This window comes from Heterodontus francisci, chromosome 22, assembly GCF_036365525.1.
Source record: "Heterodontus francisci isolate sHetFra1 chromosome 22, sHetFra1.hap1, whole genome shotgun sequence".
In the NCBI taxonomy this organism is placed as follows: Eukaryota; Metazoa; Chordata; class Chondrichthyes; order Heterodontiformes; family Heterodontidae; genus Heterodontus; species Heterodontus francisci.
In genome coordinates, this window is record NC_090392.1 from 81,853,911 (window position 1) to 81,873,293 (window position 19,383).

General features: G+C 43.9%; 1 protein-coding gene across 1 annotated transcript; it reads left to right on the forward strand.

Annotated features, from left to right (window-relative positions):
- Positions 1-927: 927 nt before the first annotated feature.
- btg4 (B-cell translocation gene 4) lies at positions 928-9,714 on the forward strand. Its single transcript, XM_068054394.1, has 4 exons — positions 928-1,100; positions 1,753-1,890; positions 6,654-7,023; positions 9,535-9,714. Exons 1-4 carry the CDS (start codon positions 928-930, stop codon positions 9,712-9,714), a joined length of 861 nt encoding a protein of 286 aa, XP_067910495.1.
- The last annotated feature ends 9,669 nt before the right edge of the window (positions 9,715-19,383 follow it).

The window sequence follows — 19,383 nt, forward strand, 5'->3', positions numbered from 1 at the left end:
TGCCTACTGGCTTGTTCTCTAAGCAAATGAATGAAGAGTGAGCTATTGGTTAAGGTATTTGGGTGTCTATGGAAGTGAAATGTGAGTAAGGGGTGGGGGGAACTAGTGGAGGGGAAATCTTTTTAAACTCTGCCTGTGGGTCAGTGATTAATGGTAGGGCTGCTCAGCTTCCTGAGTGATAGTGGAGCTTGTAATTTTCATTGCAGATTGAAACATTGGGGTGGGGTTAGGGTTCCTAATGAGGGAGGTGAGGAACTTTAATGTTTATCAGTTAAAGTGAAACATTATGTGGGGAGAGAAACTATTTACTTCCTGTTTAATTATTCAATGTGTGGGACAGTGTAATCTCTCCTCTGATTGGAGGGTTCTCCTGGGTGATTGAGGCTGAATTGATTAGCCAATAATATTCACTCCTTGTGAGCTGGTGAAGTATCTTTTCAATACCTTGATTGTTAAACCCCTCAAGTTGTGTCTGCAAGTTTATTTATCGATACCCATTTGAAGGGCTCAGTTGGTGATAGGTTTCACATTCATGGCCTGATTGTTTAAAAACTTTGTACATGAAGTTCTGGTGTTTGAATGGTGATAGCCATTCCTGGATTGTGGTTTCAAGTCCCACTCTAGACCTTGAACATAATTAAGGCTGTACTGAGGGAGTGCTGCCCTGTTGAAGGGGCAACTTAAACTAAACCTTGTCTGCCTGAGGTACATCTATCAAAGTAAATAAATCCTATGTCACCACTTGATCACCTGGGCCAACATTTATCCATCAATCAACTTCACTAAGAGATTACCTGGTCACTAATCTGGTGGGATCTTGCTGTGTTGAAGCTCAGGGTGGAGTGGGGAGATGTCTTGCTCTGGGAGAAGTTCTGATTAAATGGTGTCTGAACACTGGTTCACTTTGCAGGTGCTACCGAACAAACCATGAAAGAGGAAATTGCTGCAGCGGTGGTTTTCATCTCTCGAATGGTGAAGAGAAATGAGAAACTCAGCAAGCAGAAGATGGAGAAATTTGGTAGCAAACTGACTGAGATACTGTTTGAAAAATACAAGAATCACTGGTACTGGGGAAACTCTGCCAAGGGACAAGCCTACAGGTGGGCCTGGGGATGAGTAGGTATTTCTGAAGAGTTGAGATTGTTGAGGTTTCATGGACCCACTGTCTGTTTTCTCATAGTTTTGTTGGGGGGTTGATGGTTGAGCATTTCTTTGCCTGAAGATCTCTTTCTTTGTCCAACTGCCAACATTGCTTCCATTTCCCATTTTAGTTCCTGTTAATCCCAGTGGTTTTATTGGGCAAAATGAATCAGGAAAAATGTTGTAACTTTCAGGTCTGTTTTTAAATGATCGAACTGGTAATCTGGTTAAACTTAAATGTCAAAATGAATTTTTCAATCAATTGTAGTAGATTAGAATGTGAATTAATTGTTTGTCTGGTCCCCAATACTAGGGTTAGGTGTTGCAAAAGAGAAGGGTGAAAATGTGTTTTAATCAGTCTTGATACATAAATTGTAATCTATAAACATATCTCTCTCTAAAATAAAAAAAACTTCTGGTTTGATGCCAGATACTCGTGCTGTAGTTATGATGTCCAGGTGATTAACCTTGAAAAGGTAGCAAAAAAACCACATTGGGAGATACCATCCCCCTCAGTGATATCTTGATGTGCTAGCCAAATCGTGTCTTGGTCCAGTTAAGAGCCACTGTTTGGAGTTCTCCTGATAAGATGATCTCTGTTCCCCATTCAAGGTGCATCAGGGTGAACAAGAGTCAGCCTCTGGATCCAGTCTTGCTCCAGGCCTGTGTAGAAAGCAATATTGAGTATTCTTCATTAGAACTGCCAAAGGAACTCACTATCTGGGTGGATCCATATGAAGTGTGGTGTAGGTAAGCATTAACAGTTTCTTAAATGGCCTCCTGGCTGCTTGGTGTTCCCAGGATTGCCCTGGTTTCTATCTATGCTCTAGCCACTTGCCCATGTGGATGGGATTGAGTTTGAAGTGATGGCCCACATTGTAGGATAGACCTCTAGCTTTTGGTGGCTCCTTTTTCCACATTCTATCCCATGATTGCACAGGGGACACAGATTTAAGATTTTGGGCAAGAGATGCAGGTGAAATATGAGGAAGAACCTTTTTACGCAGTGGGTGGTAATGACCAGGAACTTGCTGCCCACAAGGGTGGTGGAAGCAGAGACGAGCAATGATTTCAAAAGGAAATTGGATGGGCATTTGAGGGAAAAACCTTGCAGGGGAGTGGGACTGACTGAATAGCTCTATGGAGAGCTGGCATGGACACAATAGGCCAAATGGCCTCCTTCTGTGGTATAATGACTGTGACCTGCTGCTGCTTCAAACCTACCCCACATTCTCAATGCCTGAAGCATTGAGATGTTTGAGCTGCAGTGTAGGGTTCTGGAGGTAGGCAGTCCTTCTGTTAAATACCCCACAGTCCCTGAGTGCAACTAAGTGAAGTGTTATTGCATGTAATAAGACAATTTTAAAGGAAACATTGATTATAACTACACACTTGCTACTCTCTCCTCCTCCCACCACCCTAATCTCCTGGGGGAGACAACTCGGACAGTAATGGGAAGGAAACTCTAGAAAATTCCTGGGATCTCCTGGAACATGCCCAAGTGAACTACTGATCCAATTGATGAAATAACATCTCTAGTTGCTGCCCAGATTTGCATCACGAGTGGTCCCTTAACAAAAGCAGCTACTGCTTGTTCATACAAAACTGTGAATCTCCAAGAGGGGGAAAGAATCTGTCTGGGAACTTTCAAATTAGATCATGACTTGTCTTCAAGACATGAGCCAGTCAGAGGGAGATGGAAGTCATTGTATACAAATCTAATGTTGCTTCAATGAACTGGTTGCAGAATCAAATTGGATAACTGCATCCAATTGTCAGACTGGTGTAGCACTGAGGATTAATGAGTTAAACAGCTCCTTCAGTCGTCTGCTATCCTGATTAACAGCTGCTACCAGAACTGAGCTTTTTCCAATCAGGAAAGATTGGATTGGCTGGGGCTCTTTTCTAAAAGAGAAAGCTGAGGGGTGACCTGAAAGAGGCCTTCATGTTTTTAAAGGGTTTGATGGGGTAAAAGTACAGACAATTACAGAATTGTCACTTGCAAGACAGACCAGAACCAGGGGCGATCAATATAAGTCACTCCAAAATTAATAGGGAATTCGGGAGAAACTTCTTTACTCACTGGGAATGTGGAACTGGCTACCACGGAGTTGTTGGAGTAAATCACATTTTAACGGAATACATGTATTGAAGAGGTAGCTGGATAAACATGAGGGAGAAGGATATGCTGATAAGGTGAGAAGGCTTGTGGAGCATAAATGCTGGCAGTTGCTGTCTCTCTAAGACAGTAAACTTTTTAAACTCCATTAATTAAACTACAGATGGAAAATGGTTCCAATACCCATCTAAAGTTTGACCAACTCTGCCATAGCACCTCATTTCTTTCACCCAGATGATGTATTGCAATAATCTGCTCCTATAGTGTGGGTGACTTATTTTGTTTTGGAGGTAAGGAGGTTTAGCCCAGTAAACTACCTGCTGCGCATGAAAACTGACTTCTATAAGACTTTGCTAAAAGAAAACAATAACGGGAGAAGTATAACAGGTAAGGCAGATTAACTTAGAGCTTGGATTAGTACTTGGAACTATGATGTTGCTATTACAGGGACTTAGTTGAGGGAAGGACAGGATTGGCAGCTAAATGTTCCAGGATTTAGAAGCTTCAGATGGGATAGAGGGGGATGTAAAATCGGTGGGGGTGTTGCATTACTGGTTAAGGAGAATATCTCAGCTGTACTGCGGGAGGACACCTCAGAGGGGTCGTGCAGTGAGGCAATATGGGTGGAGCTCAGGAATAGGAAGGGTGCAGTCATGATGTTGGGGGTTTACTACAGGCCTCCCAACAGCCAGTGGGAGGTAGAGGAGCAGATATGGAGACTGATTGATTTTGGAAAGATGTAAAGGTAGCAGGGTTGTAGTGGTGGGTGATTTTAACTTCCCCTATATTGACTGGGACTCACTTAGTGCTAGGGACTTGGATGGGGCAGAATTTGTAAGGAGCATCCAGGAGGGCTTCTTGAAACAATATGTAGATAGTCCAACTAGGGAAGGGGCCGTACTGGACCTGGTATTGGGGAATGAGCCCGGCCAGGTGGTCGAAGTTTCAGTGGGGGAGCATTTCGGGAACAGTGACCATAATTCCATAAGTTTTAAGGTACTTGTGGATAAGGATAAGAGTAGTCCTCGGGTGAAGGTGCTAAATTGGGGGAAGGCTAATTATAACAATATTAGGCAGGAACTGAAGAATTTAGATTGGGGGCGGCTGTTTGAGGGTAAATCAACATCTGACATGTGGCAGTCTTTCAAATGTCAGTTGATTAGAATCCAGGACCAGCATGTTCCTGTGAGGAAGAAAGACAAGTTTGGCAAGTTCCGGGAACCTCGGATAATGCGGGATATTGTGAGCCTAATCAAAAAGAAAAAGGAAGCATTCGTGAAGGCTGGAAGGCTAGGAACAGACGAATCCCTGGAGGAATATAAAGACAGTAGAAAGGAACTTGAGCAAGGAGTCAGGAGGGCTTAAAGGGATCATGAAAAGTCATTGGCAAACAGGATTAAGGAAAATCCCAAGGCTTTTTATACATGTATAAAGAGCAAGAGGGTAACTAGGGAAAGGGTTGGCCCACTCGAGGACAGAGAAGGGAACCTACGTGTGGAGCCAGAGGAAGTGGACGAGGTACTAAATGAGTACTTTGCATCAGTATTCACCAAAGAGAAGGACTTGGTGGATGATGAGCCTAGGGAAGGGAGTGTAGATAGTCTCAGTCATCTCATTATCAAAAAGGAGGAGGTGTTGGGTGTCTTGCAAAGTGTTAAAGTAGATAAGTCCCCAGGGCCTGATGGGATCTACCCCAGAATACTGAGGGAGGCAAGGGAAGAAATTGCTGGGGCCTTGATGGAAATCTTTGCATCCTCATTGGCTACAGGTGGACTGGAGAATAGCCAATGTTGTTCCTTTGTTTAAGAAGGGTAGCAAGGATAATCCAGGAAATTATAGGCTGTTGAGCCTTACATCAGTGGTAGGGAAATTATTAGAGATGGTTCTTCGGGACAGGATTTACTCCCATTTGGGAACAAACGAACTTAATAGCGAGAGGCAGCATGGTTTTGTGAAGGGGAGGTCGTGTCTCCCTAATTTGATTGAGTTTTTTGAGGAAGTGATGAAGATGATTGATGGAAGGGCAGTGGATGTTATCTATATGGACTTCAGTAAAGCCATTGACAAGGTCCCTCATGGCAGACTGGTACAAAAGGTGAAGTCCCACAGGATCAGAGGTGAGCTGGCAAGATGGATACAGAACTGGCTCTGTCATAGACCGAGGGTAGCAGTAGAAGGGTGCTTTTCTGAGTGGAGGGATGTGACTAGTGGTGTTCCGCAGGGATCAGTGCTGGGACCTTTGCTCTTTGTAGAATATATAAAAGATTTGGAGGAAAATGTAGCTGGTCTGATTAGTAAGTTTTTGGATGACACAAAGGTTGGTGGCGATGAGGATTGTCAGAGGATGCAGCAGGATATAGATCGGTTGGAGACTTGGGCAGAAAAATGGCAGATGGTGTTTAATCCAGACAAATGTGAGGTAATGCATTTTGGAAGGTCTAATGCAGGTGGGAATTGTACAGTAAATGGCAGAACCCTTAGGAGTATTGACAGGCAGAGAGATCTGGGCGTACAGGTCCACAGGTCACAAAGTGGCAACGCAGGTGGATAAGGTAGTCAAGAAGGCAGACGGCATGCTTGCCTTCATCGGTCAGGGCATAGAGTATAAAAAATTGGCAAATCACGTTGCAGCTGTACAGAACCTTAGTTAGGCCACACTTAGAATATTGCGTGCAATTCTGGTCGCCACACTACCAGAAGGACGTGGAGGCTTTGGAGAGGGTACAGAAGAGTTTTACCAGGATGTTGCCTGGTCTGGAGGGTATTAGCTATGAGGAGAGATTGGATAAACTCAGATTGTTTTCACTGGGACGGAGGTGGAGGGGTGACATGATAGAGGTTTACAAAGTTGAGTGGCATGGACAGAGTGGATAGTCAGAAGCTTTTTCCCAGGGTGGAAGAGTCAGTTACTAGGGGACATAGGTTCAAGGTGAGAGGGGCAAAGTTTAGAGGGGATGTGCGAGGCAAGTTCTTTACACAGAGGGTGGTGAGTGCCTGGAACTTGCTGCCGGGGGAGGTAGTGGAAGCAGATACGATAGCGACGTTTAAGAGGCATCTTGACAAATACATGAATAGGATGGGAATAGAGGGATACAGTCCCTGGAAGTGGAGAAGGTTTTAGTTTAGGCAAGCATCAAGATCGGCGCAGGCTTGTAGGGCTGAATGGCCTGTTCCTGTGCTGTACTGTTCGTTCTTTCTTTGTATAACAGAATTGATCAGAGTGAGAACTTTTCAGCAGGACACTAGAAAAGGGGCGACTAGTCTGATTTTAGATTGTCAATAAAATGACGGAGCCTCTTGGTGGAGTTTCCAGGAAGAATGTCTAATTCCTGGTCCTGCGCTAATTGTTACTCTTCCTCATTCACTGACCTTTAACTCTGTCCTTCTGCTTCAGGTGTGGAGAGAAGAACCAGCCGTTCATTGTCACAAGGTTAGAGGAACATAAAACAAACTTGGAAATCTTCAAGCACATTAGCAGTGCTGTGGATCGTGCTACCTCTGATTATTACTCTGGGACATCCTCTGATGAGGAGGGCTACAATAAGGAGCCAAATACCGTCTCTGTAAACAATGTGAATGCTATCTACCAGACTGGGGAGGAGGAAACCTTCACTGCAGCCTTTGAAACAAAGACCATACCAATTGTGAGCAACCCAAATAGTATATACCAGCTGGAAGTTTATACCAGCTTCAAGGGTGGAGGCAACCCTGGTGAAGAGCCCCAAACCATCCCAACTGTGATTAATCCAAAGAGCATTTACCAGGTACAGTAATTGAGTCAGTCATCGGGGGGGATTGTCCGAAAATAAATTCAAGCTGCAGAAATCTGTCTCTGTCCACTTATCCCATCAGTCAAGTTCTCTAGTGCTTATGAACTTGCACTTTTTAACTTTGAATATTAAATGCTGAAATTTTCAGTCACCTCTGACATGCTTTCTGCTAACTTTCATCTGATTTCAAACCCAAGCTAAGAAATTGGGAAAAATCAAAAGGTTCTCATGAAAATATAACTTCAGAGCAAAAACAGTCAAGTTACTGGTGAATGAGTTGCTTGCATCTCACTGACAAATCCCCCTTTTTAATGAGGGATCCAAAATTTGAAGTGGTTGCTGCCCTTGAGGTTTCTATTGTAACTATTGGCATTTAGATGTATCTTCTCTTGATTCTAGAGCAGTGACTGGCTCGCACTTGTTGCTGGTTCCCAGTACATTAGAATGTATTCCTGACATTCACTTAACACACTCTAGATGTGTTGTAAATGGGGCACAAGTAATGGGAATATCTCTTTTTTTTTTTTCTTTCTCTCTCTTTTTTCCCCTTCTCTCCTTCCCCCCCCCCCTCTTTTTCCCCTTCTCTCTCCTCCTCCTCTCTCCTCCTCCTTCTCCCCCCCCCTCTTTTTCCCCTTCTCTCTCCTCCTCCTTCTCCCCCCCCCCTCTTTTTCCCCTTCTCTCTCCTCCTCCTCCTTCTCCCCCCCCCTCTTTTTCCCCTTCTCTCTCCTCCTCCTCCTCTCCCCCCCCCCCCCCCTCTTTTTCCCCTTCTCTCTCCTCCTCCTTTCCCCCCCCCCCCCCCCCTCTTTTTCCCCTTGGGCAATAACATTCTGCTGTGGAGCCTGGAACTGAATACAGCTCTGCTCGAATCAGACTAAAAGATGCAATTCGAATTTCCTTTCTCAATGAGTGAGGGGAATCTGTAGAGAGCCTGTATTTGTGATCCAGATTCCATGTTGAGCTTAATTTAAAATCACCTGCTGTATTATAGCACAGAAGGAGGCCATTTGACCCCAGTGTCTGCTGGCTCTCGAGGAGCAGTTTATGTTCTACTCCTTGCCACGTTCCTGCACATTTCTTCCTCTTCAGATATTTAGGAAATGTCTTTATGGCACATTGTCAGCACCAGCCAAAAAAAGAAGCAACCCATACAATCTGACTTTCCAGCACTTGGTCCGTATCACTGGCACTTCAGTGATTATTCACTTTTTTTTTAAATGAGTTGAGGGTTGCTGCCTCTGTTCAGGCAGTACAGTGACGATAGATACTATATCAGACTAGAGTTCTAAGGGTGGTAAGATGTTAAACTTCTTTTCCCTTATTGGTGAAAAGAACTGGCTACAGATCATTGACAGGAAGGGTAGTAGAGGCAGAAACCCTCTTTATTAAAAGGTGTTTGGAAATGCACCTCAAGTGCTGTAACCTGCAAGGCTCGGGATTAAATGCTGGACAGTGGGATTAGGCTGGGTGGCTCATTTTTCAGCCAATGCAGACATGATGGGCTAAGTGACCTCTTTCTGTGCCAAAACTTTCTAATTGACACAAGATGGATTTTTAGGGAGATGAGTGAAGTTGGCACAGAACTGTCAAAAGTGGGATATTAAACTGCAAAGGATCATTAAAAAGGATAAATGTTCCAGAATGCTCTGAATAGATTAGAAATGTAAAATTGGTACCGGAACTGTTTCTGAAGTTGAATATGGTGGAGAATCCATAATAATCAGTAAAGTATTCTCCAAATGATGATGGGACTTGTTAAACATGAGGTGGGCGACTGAGTTACCAACTGAACTGAAAAGACAAGATACTTGAATATTTCACTTGGATTTACAAAGGATATTGGGAAGAAATGGATCTCTAATTCTTTAAGAGTAAGGTGACTAAAGCACTGAAGTTAAACTAGAGGAAAAACAGTGGGATGTAGCTCCTCATTTCCCAAAATCCTGTAGGAAATGGGGATGAAATAGTGAAGGCTGCAGGAATAGTGGCCATTCTACCCATGGTCAAATATTGAGGCTAATTTGGGCAATTAGACTAGTATTGATATGAAAATGTTAAGCATCTTTTTAAAAAATGAAATTGCTAAATCAGGATGAAAGCCTTTCTAACTATTGCTAACACTGATTTCAGAAAGGGTGATTAGCTTGACAAAGCTAATAGTTCCCTTTGTGGGGGGGAGAAAGAGAATGGAGTGGTTATGATCTACATGGACTTTCAAAAAGCTGAGGGAGCAGACTATGGGAGAAGATTTAAGGGGGATGGAGATGGGGTAGGAGTTGAGGACAAATGAGTTATTGAAGCTGGTATTGGTGTCTCGGGGTTCTGTTCTGGGACCACATCTGTTCAATGATTTGGATATGGAGCTAGAGGGAGTGATATCCAATATTACTAAAATAAACACAACCCAACATGGACTGGTTGGGCCAAATAGCCTGTTTATGTTTGAATTCTAACTTTTAAAATTGGCTTTGTTTAAATTTTCAAACTTAAATCAATGTTCTTTTGCAGAGCAATGATTACTACCCTCATCCTGCGGTAGCATGGCCCAGGTTTATTCGCAAGAAGATGTTTCTTGCAGAAGATTACAGCTGCTATCCATCCCAGAACAGTTACAGAACATGCAGGGTGTCCAACATGTTCACGTTTCCGCGAGTCGACCGTTATCATTGGGTGAACACCAAGCGATGATCTGAGATTGACGCCTTGTCTTGTCTTCCCACCTCTGCTTCTAACTTCTCATGAAACTATTTTTTTTTCTTTCTTTTCTCAATCTAGATGTGAGTGAGATTCTCTAACTAGTCTGTGTCCTGACCCAGTCAGGGAGGTGATTTAAAAAGTGTCCCAGCATTTTAAGCTCAACTGCACTTTGCATGATCTCTGTTCTTAACCTTCCTTACTTAAGGATTGAAATATTTTATTATACAAGTTATAAAATCTTGTCTATATAACAAATGTCTATATAATGGTGAGTGTTAAACTTGCCATTTAAATAATTTTAAAGGCTAGAATGGAAATGTTTGAAAATGTATATTGAATAAAAAGCCACACTTTTTTTTTAAAACTTATACTGCTTCCTACTTTGTGTTGCTATGTTCTTGCCCAATGTGAAATGAGGTTCTTGTTACAGACAGACAACACTGGTTCAATCAACCCTGGCTTAAATGTAGATGGCTTCCAGCAGTATTTGACAATCCATATCTGAAGATCAGATTGACTGAGCATTGCCATCCTCCTTGGTTAGAAATTTGAAAAGTTGGCCATTGCATTATTTTTTCAGGTCCAATAATTATCTCTGAACTCTGTGGAATGGGAGACTAATCTTGTTTCACCTAATGTGGTAGGGGCCCTGCACAGCTATAGGCTACAGAACTCTGTTCACTAAACTTTGTGCTACTGTAATATTCACTCCCTACATCACTGATGCACAGTGGCAACAGTGTGTACCATCTACAAGATGCACTGCAGCAACACACCAAGCCTCCTTCAAAAGCACTTTCCAAACCAGTGGCCTCTACCAACTAGAAGGACAAGGGCAGCAGCTGCATGGGAACACCACCACCTGCAAGTATCTCTCCAAGCCACACACCATCCTGACTTGGAACTATATCACTCATTCCTTCATTGTCGTTGTGTCAAAATCCTGGAACTCCATCCCTGCCAGTACTGAGTGTACCTACACCACAGACTTCAGCTTCAAGAAGGCAGCTCACCACCACCTCCAGCAATAATTGCAGCAACACTTGTATCAGTGGGAGTTTGTGTGTAAACCAGGATTCTATCAATGACTTGGATGAGGGGAGTGATGGCATGGTTGCTAGATTTGCAGATGACACAAAGATAGTTAGGACAGTAAGTTGTGAAGAGAACATGAGCTTGCAGATCAATATAGATAGGTAAGCGAGTAGGCAAAAATCTGTCAGATGGAGTATAATGTGGGGAAAATGTGAAGTTGTTCACTTTGGCAGGAAGAATAAAAAAGCAGAGTATTACTTAAACAGAACAACTGCAGAATTCCAAGGTACAGAGGGATCTGGATGTTCTAGTGCACGAATCATAAAGTTAGTATGTAGGTACAGCTAGTAATGAAGACTAATGGAATGCTATGCTTTCTTGAGAGGAATTGAAAATAAAAGTAAGGATGTTATGCTTCAGTTATACAGGGCATTGGTGAGACCACATCTCATATACGGTGTCCAATTTTGATCTTGGGAAGGATGTAAATGTGTTGGAGGAGGTTTACTAGATTGATACCTGGAATGAGTGGGTTGTCTTATGAGGAAAGGTTGGACAGACTGGGTTTGTTCCACTGGAGTTTAGAAGAGTGAGGGGAGACTTGATTGAAGTTTAAGATCCTGAACAATCTTGACAAGGTGGATGTGGAAAGGATGTTTCCTCTTGTGGGTGAGTCCAGAACTAGGGGGCACTGTTTTAAAATTAGGGATCGCCCTTTTAGGACAGAGATCAGGGGAATTTTTTTTTTTTGAGTTGTGTCTTTGGAACTCTCTGCCTCAGGAGGTGGGGTTATTGAATATTTTTAAGGCAGAGGTAGATTCTTGTTAGGCAAGGAATCAAAGGTTATGGGGGTAGATGGGAGTGTAGAATTCAAGACCCAAACAGATCAGCCATGATCTTATTGAATAGTAGTGTAGCCATGAGGGGCCGAATGGCCTACTTCTAATTCGTATGTCCGACTGAGAACCATTAAAAGTGGAACATTGTATAGTTTGATCAGTCCTTGTGCATTCGTGGCTCCAAATGGAAAAGTTGAGAGCTTCTCAAGGGAGGAGTATGGAGTTGTTGTACCTGTATCACTGAGCTAGCTGAGATCAGCTCCAAGAAAGAGCTTGAGCTTGCTGGTTTTTTTTAAATACCTTACTGGGCTTGCAGCTGGTGAACCAAGGACTTGTCTCCTGGTAACATTTTAACATCACTTTACCTCTAACTGGCATTCACAGCATATCTGAGCGAGGGGAGGGGAATGGAAACTGGTGATTGATGCTGTTAGTGAAATGGAATTAAATAAATCTCACCAGAATAATTTATTGTACTTCAAACCTTTTGTAAGGTTATTAAATTCTTATTTATATAGACATCTTAGACAGTTCATCCATTGTCTGGGGTTTGTGTGTCTTAAATGACAGGAATACAAAGGCACAGCAGTAGGAAAACACTCATTCAGCTTCCCTGAACTGATTGCTACAGGAGGACTGTTATTCCTCTTTCTTTCTATCAGTCAGTCAGATCACCCTGAGCTTTAAACACACATTCCTGGTTTCTGTCACACTAACGAAAGGATAGATTGTCCAATGTTTCTCGTCCCATTCACTGTTCAGTGCCTTAGGCAGCAGTGTTTGAATTGGCTTAAGGGAAATCTGAATTTGTCTGAGTCGTATTGGCTGGTGAATGTGGGTAGGTATTTGCAGCCAGATGATGAGGGGTTCGCTATGATGCCCCTAATAGTTGAATAGCCTGCTAAAACTCTGCCTAGGTTCACCTTTGAACTGTGGCCACCTGCTCGCAGTAGCCTTGCAGGGAGCTGAGGACAATTCCACCTTGTTGCAATTACTCTGTTTAGAACGAGCTACAGGTATTTTTCAAATGCATCAACTACATGTTAGTTTTCTGAGGATAATAACAGGGATCTGCTCCTTTTTTAGCTTCAATGTCCTGATCCAGAAGGGACTCATTCAAATCATCCCACTGTGCCGCCCTGTACTATCAAAACGAGAAAATATTCTCTCTCACTGGTCACCTCTCTGGACATTGTGGTCTTGCTGAGCTAACAATTCAAACTAATTCAGAATAAGTTTTTATTTTATAAATAATTCAGTTAAGGCTGGTTTTTATCAGCTGTGCCTCAGTGGGTAGCGCACTCCAGAGACTTAAGTCTAATCATTGCCGATACTGGGGAATGCTACACTGTTGGAGGTGCCATCTTTCAGAGCAGACATTTAAACACAAGTCCTGTTTGCCTGCTCAGGTGGATGTAAAAGATCCCCTGATGCTATTTTGAAGAGCAGGGCAGTTCTCCACCGTCTCCTGGAACCAATGTTTATCCCTCAACCAATATCACTAAAACAGATTATCTGTGCTAGCAGATCTACTGTGGATATGATCTCCATACATCAGCGACAAGAGAAGTGTAGGGAACAGAGTATACCCTCTTTACCTTACTTTTGTAGATCTCACTAAGACATTTGCCACCATCAGCAGAGCAGGGCTCTAAAAGATTTTGGAGAAAAATTGTCTTTCCACCGAAGCTCCTCATTCTCATCCATTCCTTCCATGACAACATGCACTGCACCGCACAGTTTGATGACTACACTTCTGCCAGTTTCGGAGTGAAGAATTAAGTGAAACAGGGTTGTGTCCCAGCCCCCACTTTTTGGAATCATCAGCTCCTGACCTTTGCCTTCCCTGCAGATATGGAAGGAGTCTACTTGCACACGAGGTCAGACAGCAAGCTCTACAATCTATCAAGGCTAAAGGCGAAAACAAAGACAAAAATACAACACGTCCTGATCAGAGAACTCCTCTACCCTGATGATGCAAATGCTGGTCACTCACACAGAAAATTAAGCTACAAAGACTCATGGACTGTCTCTCCCATGCCTGTAACTTGTTCTCCTTGACAAGCATCAAGAAAACCATGGTCATGGGACAAGGCATTGCATCTCTGCCCCTGATCATACTAAATAACACATCCCACTGGAAGTGGTTAGCAAATTGTTACCTTGGGTCCACGGTGACAGACAATCTGCCGCTTGATACAGAGCTCAATACACGCAAAGGGAAAGCCGCTACCACCTTTGGCCGACTCGCGAAAGGTGCATGGGATAACACCAAGCTGATCCTTAAGACCAAGCTCATGGTTTATAAGGCCTGTGTTCTGAGCACCTTGCTGTATTAGCTGTGAAACTTGGGCGACTTACAGCTACCAGGAAAAGCAGCTCAATAATTTCCATCTTCGCTGTCTGCGACACATTATGGGTATATCCTGGCAGGACAAAATCACAAATGAAGCAGTCCTCTCACAGGCAGAGCTCCCAAGTGCATTGGCACTACTCAAACAGAGGCGGCTTTGGTGGATCGGATACATCCGCAGGATGGAAGACGGTCGAATACCCAAAGACCTTCTGTATATTGAGTTAGCTGGGGCCAGGCGACCAGTGGGACGCCCAAAGCTCTGCTTCGAGGATGTTTGCAAGCACAACATGAAGACCCTAAATGTCAACTATTGCACTTGGGAGTCACTAGCTGGCGAAAGAGGGAAATGGCAATGCATTCTGTGGACTGATGTGCACTACCACGATGACCAGTTGCTACAGCAGCTTGGCAACAGGTGACAATGTCCAAAACAACAACTCTCAGCGTCACTTGGCAGCTTCACGTGCAGCACTTGTGGCAGAACCTGTCTGTCAAGGATTGGCCTTCACAGCCATCAACAAAGCTACACCAAGAGAAGCCCCCCCAGCTAAATGGATTGTTTGCTGCATGTCCATCATCTTTCATAGATGGAAGGATGCTGACATCACATTGTTGTTTGTGAGATCTTACTGTGTGTACATTGGTCACCATGTTTCCTACATTACAACATAAAGACATCCTGAGGTCATGAAAGATGTTTTGAAAATTCAAGTCTTTTATTTTTGGACAGTTAGAAATAGCAATACTTGATTTGGTTTTGATATTTTAATCTTCACAATTATTGAAAATCTATCTGGGTAGGAACTATCCTGGCTTCAATCTGCAGCACCATTGTTAATAACCCACTTTCCTTTCACCTGTCACATTCTCAGTGACGTGAAGCTGCTTTTGTCTCCTTCTTGTGCCATGTTTTGATTCATTGATCAGCCTTTCACATCTCGGAACATCACCCATGCAGGATGCTTTCCCAGAGACTGAAAGGATGGGGTGTGCACACGAGAATACTCTGTATTGTGTTGAGCTTTACTCAAGGGCCTGAAATTTCAGCTGTTTAGAGGAGCATTTTGAATTAAAAATTCATTGCTGTGCGAAGGAGCTAAATTTAAAAAATATACATTATTTGTAAAACAGTTCAAATTTGACTCGACATAAAGTGCAGTACAGATCAGGTTCTTTCAGTACAATGCATGAGGTGCCTCACTACACTTGTTACTACAGGTTATATTTACAATTTACATTTACATTTCATATCAAACATTATCTGCTGCATCCAGCCCGAGGGGTTTTACACGGTTTCCAACCCCTTGGTGTACTATGTATCTTCCAGTCTTTCCCCATTGAGCCTTTGCGGCAGTTGCCCCAAGCTTTAGCGTGTCCCTCAGCACGTAGTCCTGGATCTTGGAGGGTGTCAGTCTGTAACACTTGGTCATGGACAGCTCTTTGCACTGGAAGACGAACAAGATTCAGGCAGACCATTGCACGTCTTTCATCGAGTTGATGATCCTCCAGCAGCAGCTGAAGTTTGTCTCGATGTGAATCGCTTGGAACAGCCCGTAGAGCACAGCATCCTGCGTTATGGAGCTGCTGGGATGAATCTTGACAAAAACCACTGCTTCTCTTTCCAGACATGCTTTGCAAAGGCACATTTCAGAAGGTGGATGACGGTCTCCTCCACACCATAGCCGCCTTGAGGACAGCGTGCAGTGGTACTGAGACTCTGGGTGTGCATGAAGGGTATGGTGGGGAGGGCTCTTCTCATCACCGGTCAAGCTATGTCTAGGTACTTGTTTGAAAGTTATGGCGCTGAGCATTCTGTCAAATGACTTTGACAGTCTGCTCAGGGAACCATCCGACAGGTTCCACCAATCTCCAATTACCACAGGGCCTGGAGGACATTATGTGTGGACCACTGCCTGATGGACTTGTGGTCAAAGATGTTTCTCTGCACAAACTTTTCCACAAGGGTCAGGTGGTGCGGCATGGTCCAACTGAATGAAGCATTCCAAGGCAACGAGGCCAGACTCATCCTTCATAACACTGGGGACAGATAGAACCTCAGCATGTAGTGAGTGACACATGGAGTTTGCTTACTGAGAGTCTACACACAGCTTGCTGCAGCTGCACACAAAGGTGACCATTAGGATGAGGGTGATGTTGGGTATGGTTTTCTCCTGCTTTATGTAAAGATTCGTACATCGTGTCCCTGCGGACATGGTCCATTTTCAATCTCCAGGTAACGCTCAGGTGACTATCATGGCACAGGAGCAGGGTATGGGCCAGACCTGTGCCATGTGCAGCAACACCAGCAGCCCTCGCACCTGATGATCAGGATCTTACCAGCAATGGAGAGGGAACGTCGCTCCCACATGTCCAGTTTCTGTTTCACCTTGGCTATATGCTCCTTCCAGTTTTTGGCGCATGTTTTGGCCCCTCCAAACCATATCCCCAGCACCTTTAGGTAGTCTGACCTGACAGTGAAGGGGACAAAGGATCTATCGGCCCAGCCCCCAAAAAACATGGCCTCGCTCTTGACATGATTTACTTTGGCTCCCAAGGCTAGTTCACTGCTCGTCAGTCTGTGAACCAACAGCGAGTCCAAGCAGCAGACGCCAATGTCGTGCACGTACATGACCTGAATGCCTCCGCTGCCTGGGGATTATCACTCATCCTTCCAGATGGACTCGGTCAAGGATTTGATACAGCACACGAACAAGACAGAGGAGAGAGGGCAGCCTGATTTGATTGAAAAGCTTTCCGATTCCCATCCACTGATTGAAATTGCACTACTGATGTTTGTGTAGAGCAGTTGGATCCAATTGTGTATTCCCTCTCCAAAATCTTGGAGAGCAAGTCCATTAATATAGGTGTGACATTTTCTGTCCAAGGCCTCCTCCTGGTCCAAGCTGATGAGGCAGGTGTCCACCCTCTTGTCCTGTACATAGGCAATCATATCCCTGAGTAGCGTGAGACTATCAGAGATATTCCTGCTGGTTACAGTGCAGGCCTGATAAGGGTGGTTTACTAACTCCAGGGCAGACTTGACCCAAATGGCAGTGACCTTGGACAGAAAGCCGTAGTCCACATTAAGCAGTGAAATGGGCTGCCAATTCCATCCACTTCCCTTCCTCTTGTAGATGAGGGTGATGATGCCTTTCCTTATTGATTCTGACATGCTGCCGGCCAGGAGCATGCTCTCGTACACTCCCAGCAGGTCTGGGCCAATCCTGTCCCACAGAGTTGAATACAACTCGGTGGTAAGCCATCATGTCCCAGAGTTTTACTCATCTTGAAGGACCCAACAGCCTTTGTTACCTCATCCAGAGTTAGCAGCTTGTCTAGATGCTCCCATGTACTGTTGTCTAAGACTTCCTTGATAGATGACAGGGAAGCCGAACTATCTGTGGGCTTCATTGTACAGTCCAGCATAAAAGGATTTGCTGATCCTTAGTCTGTCAGTCCGCGATAATGTTACCAAGCCGTTGTCTTCCTTCAGGCTGCTGATCACAGAGCTCTCTCTGTGTACCATTTGGAAGAAGAAATGTGAGCAAGTCTCAACCTGCTCCACAGAACGGACTCTAGACTGGAAGATCATCTTGGAAGCTTCCGAGGCAAACAGCAAGGCCTCCTGGCTCTTCGGCTCTTGGTGATCCTGCTTGACATCGACCCCCATCGACAGCAGAAGGAGCAGATTCTGCATGATTCTGCAGATACATACATACTCAGAGGGACAGAGACATTGAATGATAAATATCCCACTACCCCTCTTGTGTTGGCAAAGCTTGTCAGCTTGTTCCCTTCTTGCTCACACTCCTCTCCAGACAACTGATAAAATCATCCGCAGGAAAGAGAAGCAGATTTGGAATCAATTACAAACAACCACAGCAAATAATAACGCAGAGAAGTGAAATACTTGGCCTTTCAAAGAGCCTTTGATAAAGTGTCATGTAAAAGACTTGTTAAAAAGATTAAAGTTCAAGGTATTCATAGAATTGTAGAAACATACAGCAGAGAATGGGCCGTTCGGCCCATCATATCTGTGCCAGTTCTTTGAAAGACCTATCCAATTAGTGCTACTCCCCTGCTCTTTCCCCATAGCTCTGTAAATCCTGGGCTGTTTTACTGTAGGATCACGAGGAATCTATTTCAAACAGGACCCAGCATTTGGGAGAGAGATTTGGTGCCATTAGTCTGACATGGTTTTGACCCCAAGTCCCAAGGATCAAAGGACAGAGAGTGAGTTTACTTCGGTAAATTGCATAATTCCTTGTCACCAATGCAAAGTTTTATGTTCAAGAAATATTGTACTCTGTTGGTTGAGTGCCATCGAGATTGGTCAGACAATCAGCTACAGATTCCAGACCAAATTTCTACCTAATTGATGTTTGAACTTTTGTAGTCATTCCAATTGTTCTAACAGAGAAGCATCATTGTACTGTGACACTTCATCATCATGTCCAGATGCAGAGAAGCAGAAAACCCCCAGCTTCTTCACATTCTTAAAGTTACTTTTTACAACAAGGCACCAACAGTTCTGCCTAAAAACACTCACACTCTCTGCGTCAGTGTAAATGTAGAAATACTTTCTTTTCTAGGCTGACTCCATTTTACTGCTTTATATCTCTCAGGCCCTGTGATATCAGCATTAATAGTTAAACACCTTCCAACCTCTTACAGTGTCTGCACATCACTCCCAGGGCAGGAACAGCACCGAGTTAAATACAGAGTAAAGCTCCCTCTACACTGTCCCATCAAACACTCCCAGGGCAGGAACAGCGCGGGGTTTGCTGCTGCCTAATTGGAGTTACTCAGGACCAGTGAGCAACAAGGAGTCTCAGCTGACTGTGAGCTGTGAAATTGCTGCAGGGAGGAAGAGACAGAAACAGAGAGGAAGGTTTCTACTCATTTTGTCACCAAAGGAAGTCTTCCCTTTAAAAGAAACTCGCTTGGCTACTTTGATTGACAGGAGCAGGTGTTTAGCAGTGCTGTTCTGTTTATCTAGCTTCCAGTACTCTATCTGTTTACACATGTGTGCAATAGGCATTTTTCTCTGCTAGACTTTGTTCATATGGCTGTTCAATGGGCAATTCTTCACACTTGATGGTTTTAATTTTTTTTTAAACAGTGGCTGAATTAATGAAGGCTTTGCAGCAAGCGAGTGGTTTAATGGTTTCTTTTTTATAGCTTCAGCTGTGAGCTATGTGAATGAAGGATTCCTGTGCATTTTGCTGTCGGGCACCTCTGGTAATGGCGCCGACCTCGATCAGCCTGGGGAGCCTTTGAAAACAATCCATCTGCCTGAGATAGGGATTGGGTTTTCCCTGTTTTTTTCGTTTACTGAGCCTTTAAACAAAAATCAACTTTGCAAGCACCTCAAAGCTTTTTTTTCAACAGGTATTCCTGGACCACCGGGACAATGACTCACCCGATTGC

Excerpts from the sequence above, each read along its gene's own strand:
- btg4 (XM_068054394.1), top strand. The coding sequence starts at position 928 with ATGAAAGAGGAAATTGCTGCAGCGGTGGTTTTCATCTCTCGAATGGTG. Across the intron at positions 1,101-1,752 it reads GCCAAGGGACAAGCCTACAG|GTGCATCAGGGTGAACAAGA; the intron begins GTGGGCCTGGGG and ends TCCCCATTCAAG. Across the intron at positions 1,891-6,653 it reads CCATATGAAGTGTGGTGTAG|GTGTGGAGAGAAGAACCAGC; the intron begins GTAAGCATTAAC and ends CTTCTGCTTCAG.